General features: G+C 47.3%; 1 protein-coding gene across 2 annotated transcripts in view; it reads left to right on the top strand.

Moving 5' to 3' along the window:
- Positions 1-2,188: 2,188 nt before the first annotated feature.
- The window catches only part of CDC14A (cell division cycle 14A), a 94,149-nt gene continuing 79,238 nt past the window's right edge, over positions 2,189-17,099 (top strand). For both annotated transcript variants that reach the window (XM_044300796.1, XM_044300795.1), the window contains exons 1-3: positions 2,189-2,352; positions 4,908-4,998; positions 13,315-13,390. In XM_044300796.1, coding sequence (XP_044156731.1) covers positions 2,304-2,352; positions 4,908-4,998; positions 13,315-13,390 — 216 coding nt within the window. In that variant the 5' untranslated portion in view covers positions 2,189-2,303. The remainder of the gene's footprint in view (positions 2,353-4,907; positions 4,999-13,314; positions 13,391-17,099) is intronic.

Genomic DNA, 17,099 nt, shown 5'->3' with positions numbered 1-17,099 from the left:
CGGTCTTTTTCTTCTTGTATACTACAAATTACAAACTGCTCTCACATTCCCTCATCGCTGAGAGTGTTATTTGGTTGAATCCCAAGTGAAAGGTCACTAGTTCGAATCCAGGAGCAGCCATGAAGAAGATTTCCAAGAAAAGAGAACCCGCATCATCCAGCTCATCGATAGAGGTATCTCGACCAAGAGTTGGAAGAATACGAATTAAAGTCCGTCCATCCTTTCTAAAGCCAAGAGGTGGACGTCCAGGCAAAATAAAGTAGTCAACAAGTCGGCTCATCGCAAAGTCTATCAGTTCTGGCACGACACGGCAGTGGAGGTGGCTCATATGCTTTGTAATAGTGAGATCACAGACGTCCATACAAGGAACGCGCGAAGCACATTACACAAGTTCTGGAATGGTGGCCCGAAAAAGGTGAAGAAGCCTCAACTTTAATATTGTTATAAGAAGCGTCGGCTCAAGTTTGCACAAAAGTGTGGACAGTTCAAGGCTGGAAACGGGTGATTTGGGGCAATGAGATGAAAGACAATAGACTGGTGTTTGATGGGTTCAAATGGGTCTGGAAGAAACAAGGGGAAAGGGGGATAATGGATCGAGAAACCGAAGGAACTGTCAAGTTCGGTGGAGGAAGCCTGATGACATGGGGTTGTTTCACAGCCAAAGGCATTGGATACTTGACCAGGATTGATGGTGGTCTTAATGCTGAGCTATATGTGAGTCTCCTACAAGATGAGTTACTTCGTACACTCGAGTACTATGGGTATGAAAAGGTGTTCCAGCAGAACAACGACCTGAAGCATATGTCGAGATTGGCGAAGAAATGGTTCAATGACAGCGAAGTAGAGGTGCTGGATTATCCCCTACAGTCCCCGGACCTCAACCCAATCGAACACTTGTGGGTAGAGTTGAAGACAACTTCGTAACAAGCAGTGTATAATGTAATGGAAAATAAATCCAGCCAGCAAAGGAGGCAACATGGACAATCACAATACATTAGTAAGTGCCTTGTAACTTCCTCTACATGATAAATGCCTCTTGCTGAAGTGACACAACCCCTTTAAGGCCCAATGATGCCATATGTTCTTCAGTCTTGTATATTGGGTGGTCACCAGTAGAAGGCCGTCATATTTCTTCCCGAGCCGAGACACCCACTGATCTGAACAGAAGGGCAATAGTAGGATCTTTATGTAGCCTTTCAGGCCATATATGTAGTGGGTGCCAGGGGCAGTGAATTAGAGGGCACCATGCCCATCATTTATAAATTGCCATACAGCACTGGCATTCCTCCCAACTTTCGCAAAGGGGACAATATGTGCGGCGCGCATCACGGCGTTTTTTTGTCATACTCCGGCCCGAGAATAATTAATGACTCCGTCAGAACTGCAGCAGCCGGGGGTCAGATAGGGGAGTACAAGTTCCTTTTATTTTATTTACAGCATGTGGAGCCCTCGGGACAATGTATTTATTTTTTTTCCTGCACTTCAATATCCCTTTAAATATTAGCACATAAATCATCAGATTATAGATATTTTAAGGTCCACAATGCAGAAATAATGAAGTGATGGTCAAATATACAGGCAGAAGTCATACAGATAATGTAGTACGGAGCAAATTAGTAAGTTTATTAATGCATATTTATTCATTAATTCCCCGGGTCAAAAAGAGGGACTGTCCCTCCAAAAGAGGGACACTTGGGAGGCATATGCACTGGTGGGTGGCAGGTGGCCGGGTTGGGGCCCACAGCGGGGCTTAGGCCCCATGTTATTGGCCACTGACTGCAGCAGCACCTGTACTGTCCACAAGGGGCGCTGTGAATGTCGCCGTGCAGTGTAGGGCACACACTGGTGATATTACAGTACCCAATTGAATGCCAGTACAACTTTATGCCACTTCTTGTACCAGTTTATTATTCTACCTCGTGAAACAGTGGACAAAAAGAACCGCAGTCCACTGTGTGAGCAGGAGGGCCCCCGGAACGGCCCCCGGATTGCGTTTCTACTACACACCAGCGGGAGTAAAGCCACGGCTTCGCCTCCTCCTGTCAGCAGTGCTCAGACACGACAAGGGTTAAGCTCCTTCCTGCACCCTGATTGGCCGGGAGACACAAAGCCTTAGTAACGGAGGCCGGCCGCGGATTGGCTGGCGGTTACCAAGACGTGCGACTTTAAGAGAGCGGGCACAGAGCTGGGGCTGGGGGAGAGGCTGACAGCACTGGGGCAAGACGGGAAGAGTAATGTGAGAGGGGACCGGACAAGAGGATTACCGGGGGCGATGCCAGAGCGAGCGGCGCTCTCCCTGTGATATGGGGATGGAGAACCAGGAGCTGATCAGCGCAGCGGAGATTATCAAGGGTAAGACACCGTGCACACTGCACCGCGGCCGTGCGTCTCCTTCAGAATGACTGTACAGCGTGTACGTACAGATTCCGAGATCTATGGCGCACACACACCTGTGGGTATCTGGAGCTGATACTTCTCCATAGGAGGGGACTGTCCCAGATGCAGCCTCCTAGAAGTTATCAGAACTTAGACTGGTCTCCGCTCCTCGGGTCCTTTCTGATCATCATTGCTGGAAATAAGAATGATGCTCTGTAAGTCTATAGCGCTGACATATTCCGCAGCGCTGCCCCATCACAGGGTGCACCTACCAGCCACATCAGTAGGGCTGAGGACTCTGCCCCCAAGAGCTGACAGTCTATCAGGGATTTGTCCTGGTCCGATGCTTCACCCCATAGCATTTCATAACTTAGGATTTGTGTTTTATTATTGGGGACCCCTTTATTTCATGCCATAGATTATTGTATCAAATCTGGTGCGATCTCTCCCTGTCTGAGATGAAGTGATATCGGACACTATTTTGGGTGTATATATAACTAGAAGCTTGTATTTTAGGGGTGTGTGTATATATATATTAGTGCAGAGTCTTCTTTCTGACTTCCAGAACCTGATTTCGGAACTTGTGTTTTAAGTTCTGCGTCCAGAGTTCGGGTTATTGAAGGATCCCGTTATGGATTCTGCCACAACGGACCATAACAGGATTCTTCGAGAACCCCAACCTGAACTTTGGACGCCGAACTTTAAAAAAACAAGTCGGCTGATCACTATTCGGGAGCATTGTTCCTCGGCCGCTTCCTAGGTTGTGTGTCTTTGTGGTGATACGTTCTCTGTCCCCATAGTAACCACACACTCGAGTGTTTCACAAGAGCAGCCTCACGACGCTCACCCCGGTCACACTAGATAGCAGTACACAGACAGACTGAGGCCTCAGGGGGAATAGTAGTGATCCACAGCGTGAGGACGCCCATACACATGAAGATTTCAGGGCTCGCAGAGGACACGTCCCCTCTCCTCACATCTGTAGTAAGGCTGTGTCCTGCCGGAGGTCACCGTATGCGGCGTAGCCAAATAATGCTGTGCTGGGATCCCATTGACAAGAGTGGGATCCAACGGGGATCTGTTCCCGTTCCAGAAGAAATGCCAGCTTTCGGATAATAAGTCACGCATGCAGGACATTTGTGCCAGAAAGTGACCACCAGATCCCTTGGTAGTCGGAGAGCGGATGTTCCTCTGCTGGAGTTGTCATAGTTCTGGAGCATCTACTTTTAGGACTCTTTGTAGTTCCATTCCTTTAGTATTCCTGCTGGAAGTTATGGATGAATGACTAACAGTTTGCAGTGAAGGTCCAGAAGGGTGTAACTAGTTGGGGGTGCATGTTTACAACTTTACTGTAGACTTTAGGAAATTCATTAATAAACTTCTGGTAGGAATAATATCGGAATGGCACAACACAGAGATATAAGAAATGATTATCAGCTGACAGGTCCTTGCCCAGGCCCCTCACACTGAATCTACTTACCTGGCTCCCCGCGCCGCCCCTGGTTCATGCACCGACGCAGCTGTGCTTGGATGAAAACATCCAGTGACGGGAAGGGGGGGGGGGGGAGGGTTTACAGGTGGTGACAGGGATGAGCCTCCCTAGCGTCACCCGCGATACTAGGGAGGCTCGTCCTGTCCCCACCTGCCATTGGCTTCTCCCCCCGACACTGGATGTTTTCATTCGTGCACAGGGAGAAGCAGCTGCGGCGGTGCGGGCACCGGGAGCCAGGTGTAAGTATATTCAATGTGAGGGACCCGGGCATATGGGGGGGGCATTTTTTAGTCTCTGATAACCTCTTAAAGCATCAAAGTGTGGAAAATGGTACAAAGATGTCATGAAATGTAGAGGCTTGACACAAGCACCTACCGGTAAGTCCAGCAACACCCCTGAGATAATTGCCCGTCTCTCCCGATCCTCCCATACACATGCATGCTTGGCTTAGCCGACCATGCATATGTAGTGAGTGGGGAGAAAGCTGCTGCCAGACACATCCAGCAAGAGGATCAGGCAGTTGAAATCCTACGTGCCAGGTCCTTATCTCCTCCAGTGTCAGCGGTCAGGTAGAGTCCGGGGCCCCCATAAGATGGTCAGTCAGCTGAGATCTAATGGATCACCCCATATACAGTATTTATCAGATAGCCAAGAAAGTATCCATCTTGAAGGAACAGATTCACAATCTAGTTTATAATACAGAAGAGTTCAGTAAAGGCGTTTCTTAAATGCAATAAATCGTCTTTGAGATGACCACCCAAAATTGCATTGACTTGTGGTCTTCTAGGATGGAGGGGGGTCTTCTTAAAGAAAATGGCCAATCTGCATAAAATATGGTAGATTTGATAATGTGCCGTGGGAAGTCTGGTCTGGATTGGGGTGATCTTCTGAAATGGGTGCCATTCACAGTCTGATATTGTTAGTAACGGTTGATCAGGGACGTGTCCTTTCTGCAGCAGTGACCACGGCCTTGTCTGATGACACTACTATGGAACGGGGAACTAAGCCAGCACTGAGCCATGTTCATTCTTCTTTCCAGATCGCTTGTACTTTGCAACCTTGAGGAACAAACCAAAAAGTACCATAAACACGCACTACTTCTGTACTGACGAGGAGCTGGTGTATGAGAAGTAAGTACGGCTCCTTTCTATGTCTTCTCTCCAATCACATCAGGTACCGGATGTGTTGGGGGGACTTCACCTACTGCTAAAATGAACATATAACGTAGGCCAGGGATCAGCAACCACCGGCACTCCAGCTGTTATGAAACTGCAGCTCCCAGAATCCTCCTTTCAGTTGAAGAAGTGTGCATGCTGGGAGTTGTAGTTTCACAGCAGCTGGAGTGGCAAACGTTGCTGATCCCTGATATTGACCCTAATTTATCAGGACCGGGTGGATGGGGCCTGCACTGCCGGAGAGGCATGTCAAGGAGCATAACTGAAATGCCTCCTCCGGCAGTCCGTGCGGGGAGGCTGAAAACCACAGCTGCCGTACAGTTCAGCCATTTATTTACGCCAGTTTTTATGAATGAACCTGTGGTGACGGCCTTGCCCACATCCTGCCCCCTTTTAAAAACTGGCGAAGGTGGCCTATATATGCCAGTTGCAACGAAAAATGTCGTAATAGCATTTTTCTCCATTTTAAAAACAGGCAGAGTGGATTAAAAATAAGCATTACTCACCCTCACCGATTCTCCGCTTCTGCCATTGCGACGCTGCTCTGATTCCCACTGCTCTCCACTTCCTGGTCCAACACACAGGAAATGATTGGAGATGCCCCAGTGACCACAGTGGTGACCGGCCTGGGCCAGCGATTGGCTGAGCAGGCATTTCCAGCTGCTTCCTGTGCATCAGAATAGTACCAGAAAGTGGAGAGCAGCACCTGCACAGCAGTGGCTGGGAATCAGTTAAAGGAGTTATCCATATCTGATTGGTGGGGGGGTTCTGCCATCCGTGACCATCACCAGTTAGCTGTTTGAAGAGGCTGTGGCTCTCCAGAGAACTCTGTGGCCTCGCCCCCAGCATACTAAGCACAGCGCCATCCATTATATAGTGGCTGTGCTTGGTATTACAGCCCAATCTCATTCACTTGAATGGCACTGATTCCTCGTGACCGATGAGCATGACATCACTGGTCTAGGAAGAGGCCGCAGCGCCCACCGGAGCCCACAGCTGATTGGCGTGGTGCCGGGAGTCCAATCCGCACTGATCAGATATTGATGACTTGGCCTTCAGGACATCCATATTAAGCTTTCATAAACCCTTTTAAAGTCTTATTCCTGTTACTCTTTACTACATTTCTTGGAGTATTAAAGGGGTTTTAAGTTTAAGGAGTATGTGCTTCTTTGAACACAGTTTATATAAAAAAAAACTGCTGTACTGTTTTGCAAGTACATTGTACTGATTACAAGTTACAGCCTGGATCTTGTAAGAGCTGCATTCACCATTGTGCAGGCTTCAGAGCTGAAACCTCCCTGCGTTCCCTGCTGTCTCCACCAAGTTTGTTTTGGTATTTGCATTTCGGAAAAGGGCCATTTTCACTTTCGGCAGTATAAACAAGCTCTCTCCGCAATATAGGAGCTCGGCTAAGCTGTTGGAAGAGTGTGTGTGTTGACAAGCTTGTTGACTGTTTCCAATGACAACCGTCTGAATTCAGCTCTGGTCTGAAATAAAGGTTGTAACTCAGGGCTATTACAAGAGAAGCTTGTCGATTATAGATTGCTATCTATAAAGGGTAAAAGGCTGCCGTGAGGACTGGCCCCATCCAAGGACAATGAAGCTAATTCTTGGCAGTGCAGACTGCGAACAACGGCACGTCAGTGGTAGAGAGCCTCGGAAAATACAGGTCGGATTGTAATCTGCCCTGTAAACATAACCTTGTACTTCTCCCCTCTATTGTTTGGCTCAAAAAGCTGCTCCAACGAAATCTGCATCCAAATGTCATCATGTGTGATTTGAGCCTAACACTTTGTCTAGTATTAGATGGTTGGACAGACGAGTGCCTCCTGGGAGAAGACAGATTGTAGGGGAACCCCACCTTTTATATTCAGTGTGCTTTGTGATAAAGTCTAAAGGATTGCAGTTCTTTATATGGCTGGAGGTGACGAGAAGGAGACTCGGCAGTGGAAACTGGGTAAAGACTCGGATCTAGCGCTTCAGAGGCAGCGTGAGTCTCCGCTCTAGTGAAGAAGTGGTCACGCAGCCCTGACCTACTTCTCCGAAAAGGGGCCTCACCATTGTTCATTCAGAAGGGTCTGGCTGTACCTTCATTGTTCACCCCACCCCCGAAATTAGAAGCGGAGAACATTACTCTAGTAAATAGGGGACAAAGAAAAGGAAACCATAGGAGCAGATAAAGTGTTTGGGGTATAATAATACGTAGTCGTCAAAAGTCTCGTAATTGGGAACTGTAGAAATGGCACGCTGTCATGTATAGTTAGGATATACAAGGATTAAAGGGGTGTTCCCACAAAAAATATTCAACAGTTTTCAAACCAGCCCCTGGATCTGAATATTTTTGTAATTGCATGTCATAAAAAATTTAGAATAGCTACTGAGTTGGGCTACTTTCACACTTGCGGCACTCTGTCGTCGAACTGGCCGCTGGATCCGCTGATCTGCCGCTGACTGAAAGCATTTGTGAGCCGGATCCGGCACTTTCACACTTTTTTCTTTTCCGGCATAGAGTTCTGTCACAGGGGCTCTATACCGGAAAAGAACTGATCAGGATTATCCCCATGCATTCTGAATAGAGAGCAATTTTTCTATGTAATTACTGTATATGCCATGCTTCCGGAAACGGAAAAACGACTGAACGGAAAAACGGATCTATTTAAAACGGACTGCAAAATAAAAAGCCATACGGTCGTGTGCAAGAGGCTTTAATGTAAAAAATGAAAATCGGGCATCATATAGTACATGACAAAGCTAGAACTAGTCCTGTACCTCACATGGATCCAGAGATCTCCCCATTCATTGCTTCAACTGATCTGCTGGATTTATTTCAAGCTAGGAACCCAGGGGGTATGCCCTTTCTGCTGCAGTTTCTCACTGCCACAGCTCAGTTGGTGTGACCTTTCTGCTGCAGCTCTGTCTCTATCACAGCTCAGGGGTGTGTCCTTTCTGCTGCAGCTCTGTCTTTGTAAGGCCCCTTTCACACAGACCATGCGGGAAAATGTGTGGGTGCGTTGCAGGAACACGCGCTATTTTTCCATGCGAGTGCAAAACATTGTAATGCGTTTTGCACTCGCACTAGGGTGGGATAGAAACTTACTAAATGCTGCTGCAGCATCTGTGTGTGTCTCTCTGTCTCTCTCCAAAAGCTCCTTCTCTGTGGGCTGCAGTTGTAACCAGATCTCTCAGGGAGTTGCTAATCCATCTTCACTGATGATGGATTTTACCACTGAGGTGACCGTGTGTGATCAGTGCAGAAGGCAGGCGGACTAGGAATGTAGTCTGATAAGTGGAGACAGAGGCCTTTTTCTGTAGTAACATTTTTATCTTCACCTGTTCTAATTGAACCTCTTTAAAAGGGTTTTCCGAGACTTTTATACTTGTGGCTTATCCTATGGACAGGTCATCAGTATCTGGTCTGTGGGGGTCCGACATCCGGGACCCCACTGATCAGCTGTTCGAGAAGGCATCGGTGCTCACAGTAGTGCCACGGCCTTCTCTCTGCTCGCCAAGCACAGCGCCGTCCATTTGATACTGGTTGTGCTTGGTATCACTTTAGCGGGGCTGAGCTTTGCGTCAGTCATGTGACCAATGAAGGTGACATCACATGGCGTAGGCAAAGCTGAGAGAAGGCTGCAGCACTACTGTGAGGGCTGATGGCGCGGGCAGTTAAGACATCTCAGAAAGCCCCTTTAAAGGGGTTAACCAACCCTGAACAACCTCCTCACAATGGCCGGACCCACCATACTGACAATACTGACCTTGACGGATGGTTTTATCTGCACGCGAGATGCAAAGACGGCCGTAGAGCGATCCGGAAGGAAACCGGCTTTGGGGACCAGGTGAGTATTGTCAGTATGGTGGTTCCGGGCATTGTGTGTGTGTGTGGGGGGGGGGGGGGTTCAGGGTTGGATAACCCCTTTAAGGTTGCATTGAGCCCTCCGCCCCGTTGCACATCTGGTATGTCCATCTCTTTTTACAGTGTATTACATTTTATTATATGTTTAGCATTGATTCCACTCGGGAACACTTTTATATTAAACAGTTTACACCCACACCTTAAAAGCAGTGGTGTGAAGGAATCCGAAACCGTATAATTAAGTTGTCTTTTATTGTCTGGTGTCAAGGGGATGAGTTGTGGCTGACTGATTAAAATTTCATTTTTTTTTAGCTGTTATTTTTTAAGCATGAGCTGATTTATGTATTTACTGGTATTCTGAAATAACTCGCATAGGAAACTGAAAAAATATCCCATACCGCCAGCTTACTGCTCCAGCGTAGTGCTACCCGAGCCCCAAGAACCAGTCATAAATGGTGTGACCAGGGATCTAAAGATTTAGGCCTCTTTCACACGGGCGTCCCGGATTTGCTCCGGATGCGTCGAGTGTGCATTGCAGGAAACCCACGCGCGTGCGCACGCAATTTCAGTCAGTTTTGACTGCAATTGCGTTAGGTTGTTCAGTTTTTATTGCGCGGGTGCAATGCGTTTTGCAGGCGCGTGATAAAAAACTGAATGTGGTACCCAGACCCGAACCCGGACTTCTTCAGTCACTGAAGTTTGGGTTAGGCCCCTTTCACAGGGGCGAGGATTCCACGCGGGTGCAATTTGTGAGGTGAACGCATTGCACCCGCACTGAATCCGGACCTGTTGATGTCAGTGGAGCTGTTCAGATGAGCGGTGATTTTCACGCATCACTTGTGTGTTGCGTGAAAATTGCAGAATGGGTCTGCATAAAAAAACGCATAGCATCCACAAACAAGTGTGGATGCGGTGCGATTTTCACGCATGGTTGCTAGGAGACGATAGGGATGAGCGACCCCATTAAAGTCTAATCACTGTATTATTTTGCCTTATAACATGGTTATAAGGGAAAATAATAGCATTCTTAATACAGAATGCTTAGTAAATTAGGGATGGAGGGGTTAAAAAAAAAAATAGAATTAACTCACCTCATCCTCTTGTTTGCGCAGCCGGTATCGTCTTCTTTCTTCTTCTTTCAGGAAAATAATTGCATTCTTAATACAGAATGCTAAGTATAATGTCAATTGAGGGTTAAAAAATAATAAAAACATAACTCACCTCATCCTGTTGTTCGCACAGCCGGCATCGTCTTCTTTCTTATTCTTTCAGGACCTGCAAACGGACCTTTGATGTAATCGCGCTCACCACGTGGTGAGTGTGGTGACGTCAGCGCAGGTCCTGCTGAATGAGGATAGAAGGATCTTCTATCTTCATTCAGTAGGACCTGCGCTGACGTCACCACACTCACCACGTGGTGAGCGCGATTACGTCATCAAAGGTCCTTTTGCAGGTCCTGAAAGAATAATAAAGAAGACGATGCCGGCTGTGCGAACAACAGGATGAGGTGAGTTATGTTTTTATTATTTTTTTAACCCTCAATTGACATTATACTTAGCATTCTGTATTAAGAATGCAATTATTTTCCTTTATAACCATGTTTATAAGGGAAAATAATAAAATGAATAGAACACCTAACCTGAACTTCAGTGAAGAAGTTCGGGTCTGGGTAGCACATTCAGTTTTTTTCTTACGCGCGTGCAAAACGCATTGGACTCGCGCAGAAAAAACTGAACATCGGAATGCAATAGCAGACAAAACTGACTGAAATTGCCTGCCTACTCGTGCGAGTTTCCCGCAATGCACCCTGAATGCATCTGCCCCTCACCCATGATGCCCATGTGAAGGGGGCCTTAGGGTACTTTCACACTTGTGTTAAAGGGAACCTGTCACTGGGATTTTGTGTATAGAGCTGAGGACATGGGTTGCTAGTTGGCCGCTAGCATATCCGCAATACCCAGTCCCCATAGCTCTGTGTGCTTTTATTGTGTAAAAAAACTGATTTGAAGCCTATGCAAATTAACCTGAGGTGAGTCCTGTCCCTGACTCATGTGTCCCTGACTCATGTATCCCTGACTCATGTATGCATATGTATCAAATCTTTTTTTTACACAATAAAAGCACACATAGCTATGCTTAGGGCGTCAACTTTGCTCTTGTTTCCTCCAAGCTCCACTCCTTTCTGTAGCCAGCCCCTCCCTGGCTGCATTACCGCTGCCTGGCCTGTCAATCAAAGCACAGACTGGCCACAGAAAGGAGAGGAGCTTGGGTGCACTAAGAGCAACAGTGACACCCTCATTGCACCAAGGGTCTAAATTGCATATAAAAAATATATATCATAACTCCGGAACAGGGCCTCGGATCAACAAAAGAAAACCAAAGCTTCAATCAGGTGAACCCCAGCCATGTGTCTATCCAAACAGCCCGGTAGGGAGGTCGCTGGTGACAGCTTCCCTTTAATGTCTCGACCATAAACGAGGGGAAGTTCTTGTTAAGATGCTCATAAACCATTAAGTGCTGTTGCTATATAGCTCAGCTTCCGGAGCCAGAGTTTAGGGACCGTATATTGTGCCACTCTAAAAGGGCAATTTGGGGGAGCATTGTGGAGTCAGCTGCAAATCACATTGCTGAGAACAATTCCAGTAATGTGCTCATACTGTCCTTTTTAGCTGGATTCCAGGCACAGCCTCCATACTGCAAGGAGCTGCCTAGTGGAGCACAGATTTAATCTAGTTTAATGCTGTATAGGCATCTTATAGTTGCCTCTATAACTAGCTGCTTGTAGTAATAAATGTGGGCCGATGGTGAGCCCTTTGTATGTGCCGTCATTGTGTACATGTGTCACCGTACGGTATGTCTTCATGTCATTATGTGCCGTAACCAAAGGGAGCTGACCAAACCACACCGTAGGTCCGGCGCGCCCCCCCCCCCCCCCACCATGTCAGATTTCCTCTCTTCCACTTCCTCTGATTCCTGATTACACATCCCTCCCTTCCTTATCTGTGTCCGATCTCCTCCTATGGACTTTGCAGTACATGAGAATGTAGCAGCGTATTATTTATATCAATGTATCATTATTATATTGTTTTTCTTATTAATATTACAGAATTATGACGTTGATACATTTTCTCTTCAAGCAATTGCCACTAATGTAATAGAACCCTTTATGGCAGCATACCAATCCTCTTGTCAGCAGCGGTTCTCCCCATGTACGCAGGGGATGTGCCGCCAACCTACACGACCGGCAGCTCTTCCCGGCCCACCATACACATGCATGCTTGTTTCCACAATAGGAAGCCACTTCCAGACACCTCTGGTGTTGATTCATCTCACAAGAAAAAAAGAATGGGCATGTTGACGTCCAGCAGCCTGATCCTTCACCCTGGACGTCTGCTGTCAGTAGGCCCCCATACACATTAGAGGGTCAGTCTCTCCTCTGACACGTGTGATACGGAGGACTTATCCCCCATGTAATAACAATTCTGCAGCATCTATTCTTATGATTCTATGATGTGCCATTGCTTTATTATTCCTGCTAAAAGTTAGGAATTGCTAGCAGTTTGCATTGACGGTCCAGATGGGTGTTACCAGTTCGTGGTGTGTTCCTGCACAGTCTGACACTAGTCAATCACTGCTGCCAATATTAGACTTTGCAGAGACCCCCCCCTCCCCCCCCCCCCCCCCCAACTGGTAACATCCATCTGGACCTTCATTGCAGACAGCTAGTAATTCATTCAGAACTTTTAACAGGAATAATAAAGGGACGGCACAACATAGAGCTGTAAGAACAGTTGCTTCAGAATTATTACATGGTGAATGCAAGTCGTTACTAATGCAGACATATACACCAGAATTAAGGCGCAATTTTGGCGCTAAATGCTGCATATTGGGACAGCCCCCTTCCAGTGAAGCCACGACCTCATGTTGGGAGAGGTACAGATCATTTCTCTAAACCTTGATTGGCTCAGGTCATGCCACAATCGAGGTATAGGCGCTGGTCCTTACACCCCTTTAGCTGGCGGCAGATGCGGCGTATCCATCGCCTGTCTAAATCTACGCCAACTCCCTTGCTGGCATAGATTTAGATAATTTCCTACCCCTGAAACAGGCGCACAAAATGATAGATGAGATGGGCCCACCCTTTTTTAGACCCGGCGTGAGCGGTGGAAAAGGGGAAGAAGTTGGAGATTGCGCTGTAATCTGCGACAGATATACGCCAAAAGGGGCGTATATCTGTTTGTAAATGACTGCCATTTTTTTCCGACCCAAAGTCAGAAGTGGATTCAAATGGATGGGAAATCTAAAAGAAGGCCTATATAGTCCTGCATCAGACCCCTTTATCGGCGCCTGCAGCGTGACCGGCCTCGCGGGCTCTCCACCTCGCTGTAGTCTGAACACTGTTTTATCTCTTTCAGCTTCTATGCAGATTTTGGGCCTTTGAACCTTGCGTTGCTCTACAGATACTGCTGCAAACTCAACAAGAAACTCAAGGTGAGCGAATATGCAATGGCTTCTTGGATTCTTCCTTTCCACCGAGCAGAAGTTGATCAGAGGGTTCGCTGAAGCTACGCTGTAGTCCTAATAATGCCTTTAAAAGGGAAGGAAGGTGATGTAAGGCTACGTTCACGATGGCGTATTTACTGGATCCGGCGGGGCTCAGCAAAAACGGTTCCGTTACTGATAATATAACCACCTGCATCTATTACGAACGGATCCGGTTGTATTATCTTTAACATTCCCAAGATGGATCCGTCATGAACTCCATTGAAAGTCAATGGAGGACGGATCCGTTTTCTATTGTGTCAGAGAAAACGGATCCGTCCCCATTGACTTGCATTAGCTCATGCCGGATCCATCTTGCTCCGCATCCCAGGACGGAAAGAAAACTACAACATGAATGGGGACAAAACATGTTATTTTTTTTTTCCGGTATTGAGACCCTATGATGGATCTCAATAGCGGAAAACATTAACGTTAGTGTGAAAGTAGCCTTACAACATTAGTACCGCTGACTTCTTAAAGAGGACCCTGTTACCTCTCCTGGACATGTCTGGTTTAATAACTACTTGCATCCGCCATGTAATAATAATTCTGGAGCGTCTATACTTATGACTCTATGATGTGTCATTCCGTTATTATTCCTTCTAGAAGTTAGGAATACATTTCTAGCGATTGGCAATGAAGGTCGGGGCATGGGGGGGGTTTTCAGTTGGGGGTGTTTCCCTGCACAGTCTGACGCTGGCAGTACTGATTGGATAGAACACACCCCAAAATGGTAACACCCAGCTGGACCTTCATTGAAAACTGCCAGTAATTCATTTATAACTTTTAGCAGGAATAATAAAGGAATGGCCCATCATAGTCATAAGAATAGATGCTGCAGAGTTGTTTTTGTCAGGAGAGGTAACGGCTCCTCTTTAAAGGGTTTCTGTCACCAGGTGTAACCCTATTAAACTAGCTGACATTAGCGATGTGCTGATGTCAGCTGACCCTAACTAGCCTATTCTTACTTTTATCTATGCCCCCGTTACTCCAGAAATATAACTTTTATAATATGCTAATTAGCCTCTAGGTGCAGGGGGGGCGTTGCCGCTGCTCCTAGAGGCTCCGTTCTCCCACCTCTGGCCACGCCCTGCTACACTAGATTGACAGGGCAAGCAGCCTTCACCTCCAATTGCCAGCCCTGTGCGCTTGGGAAATCTTGCACCGTTTGGTATTTGGCGCAGTGAAGAAGCTGGCAAGCGCCCTTCACTCACTGTGCCTGCACCGAATACTGAACGGGACGGCGCAGGCGCGAGATTTACACGGCAGACAGGACTGGCAGTAGGAGACCAACGCTGCCGCCTGGCCCTGTCAATCTAGAGGGTGGGAGAACGGAGCCTCTAGGAGCAGCGGCAATGCCCCCCCCCCCCCGCTCCTAGAGGCTAATTAGCATATTATACAAGTTATATTTCTGGAGTAACGGGTTCATAGATAAAAGTAGGAATAGACTAGTTAGGTCCAGCTGATATCAGCACATCGCTAATGTCAGCTAGTTTAATAGGGTTACATCTGGTGACAGAAACCCTTTAAACAGGCTCCATCATCTCTCCTGATGCCTGTTGTAGTATACACTTGTATTCCTCATAAGATCTTGAGCCTCTTATCTTACAATGTTGAGGTGTCCTTCCTCTGTTATTCCTCCCAGAAATGTTGGAATAAATTGTCATCCCTTTCACTTTCAAAGGGAAGTAGTGGTCCTACACACCCTGTCACTGTCCATTCATTGCTGGCAGTGTCTGACACCTGCCCGTGACAAAGTGACACCTTGTTGTCAGGTTGTTTATACATTTCCAGGGGAATAACAGAGGAACGGCACAACACCTAGTGGTAAAGAAAGGTGCTCCAGAAGTGTTACAAGTCAGAAAAGATGATGGGTGCTGTAACTTTTTGGGATATGTAGCTCCGCGTGAAGAGCGGAGATTTAGCCGCTTGAGATGTCAGAGACGGCGGTTTTGCTAACTCCTCGTCCACTGTTCGCTGACATGATCTGATGAGGCCTGTCTGCCAGTACAGCGGGCGGCTTCTCCTATTTATGAGGCTGCCCGTCAGTATCCAGGAGATGAACTGGCATTAAGGCGGCCGCTCTCTTAGAATTAAATGAGCCAGTGTTAGTGCTCCCCTCCCCCACTGAATAATCTACCGCTCCTTGTCTCATTCTGATTGTGCAAGGAACCCGAGATCCGTGTGCTCGGCACAAAGGACATGTCTGTATGGCGGCTGTGAAATCCGAGCAGAATCTCTTAACAAGCTTGCTTGTGCAGCAAGTAAATGTTGCTGAATGTGCACCCCTCCTGCCCCGGCTCCTGGCAGGTGCCCCTTTCTCCTTGACATGGCGCGACTGAAGCCATTTAATGGAGCGGCTGAGCTATTACTTATTTATAAGGCCTTCTCTGCGTAGCCATCAGCTGTGTGTTAGTGCATAGCATAGCCCGGGCCGTCTGTACGGACGTAGCGTCCTGTTCAGGGAGAACCCTGTTCTGTAGTAACATCATGCTTTTACAAAAGATTGTAAACTAAGGAGCTGCAGTAGTTCAGTTCGCTTCACATGTCTTAAAGGGGTTCTCCATCACCTGGATCTGGATACTTTTGTAATTGCGTGTAATTAAAAATTCTGTATAGCCACTGAGGTATTCAATTAAATATATCTGTATAGCGCCACCTGCTGTTTGTTCTATTTCTTTGTCCTGCTCACTGAGATGGTCGCACATGCTCAGTTTCATCTTTCAACTGCCTCCTGAGCTGTGATAGGGAGAGAACTCCAGCAGAAAAGACACGCCCCCTGAGCTGCAGCAGAAAAGACACGCCCCCTGAGCTGCAGCAGAAAAGACACGCCCCTGAGCTGTCAGCTTGATATAAATCCAGCAGAGCAATGAATGGGGAGATCTCTGGATCCATGGGAGGTACAGGGCTGGTTCTAGCTTTTTTAGAAAGAGCTTGTCATGTACTAGTTTTACATTAATCATGGGATAACCCCTTTAAAGGGAATGTCCAGGATCAGAAAAGCATGGCTGCTTTCTCCCAAAAACAAGAACATCACCACCGCTGTCCACAGGTTGTGTGCAGTATTGCAGCTTTACCCCATTGACTCCACTGGAGCCGAGCTTCAAGGCCATACAAAACCCACGGACAGGGGTGGTTCATGGTCATGTTTTTCTTATCCTGGACAACCCCTTTAAAGGGAGTGTGTCACCAGGAAATTCACTGATAAACCAGACACCATGCCTTGTAGGATTAGCTGAGCTGAATGTAACGATAACTTTCTTTTAGTGGTCCATTGCTTAATGCTGGAGAAAAAGTACTTCAAATTCATATGCAGATGAGAATTTATGTGCACTGAGGGCGGGCCTAAGTCATTCTGTGCACCGGTGCTCCTCCTGCTCCTCTTCTGCCAGCCCCTCCTCTCCTCCTTGATTGACAGGGCCAGGTGAGACGACTTTACAGGAGCCTGGCCCTGTCATGAAGGAGAGGGAAGGGCTGGCAGAAGGAGTGTACAGAATGGCTCGGGCCCACCCTCGGTGCACTTCTCCTGGAACAAATTTCAAATGGATCTGTCCTAGAATGGGAGCAGAGCACTTGCAGAGCTGCCTAGGGGGGTGAGGCCTCACTACACACTGCGCTACTCTACAACAGAGGATAATTATGCGATCCTGCCTACAAT

Source organism: Bufo gargarizans, chromosome 7, assembly GCF_014858855.1.
Source record: "Bufo gargarizans isolate SCDJY-AF-19 chromosome 7, ASM1485885v1, whole genome shotgun sequence".
NCBI lineage: Eukaryota > Metazoa > Chordata > Amphibia > Anura > Bufonidae > Bufo > Bufo gargarizans.
The sequence above is the reverse complement of the archived record's forward strand: the minus strand, read 5'-3'. Positions and strand labels throughout refer to the sequence as shown.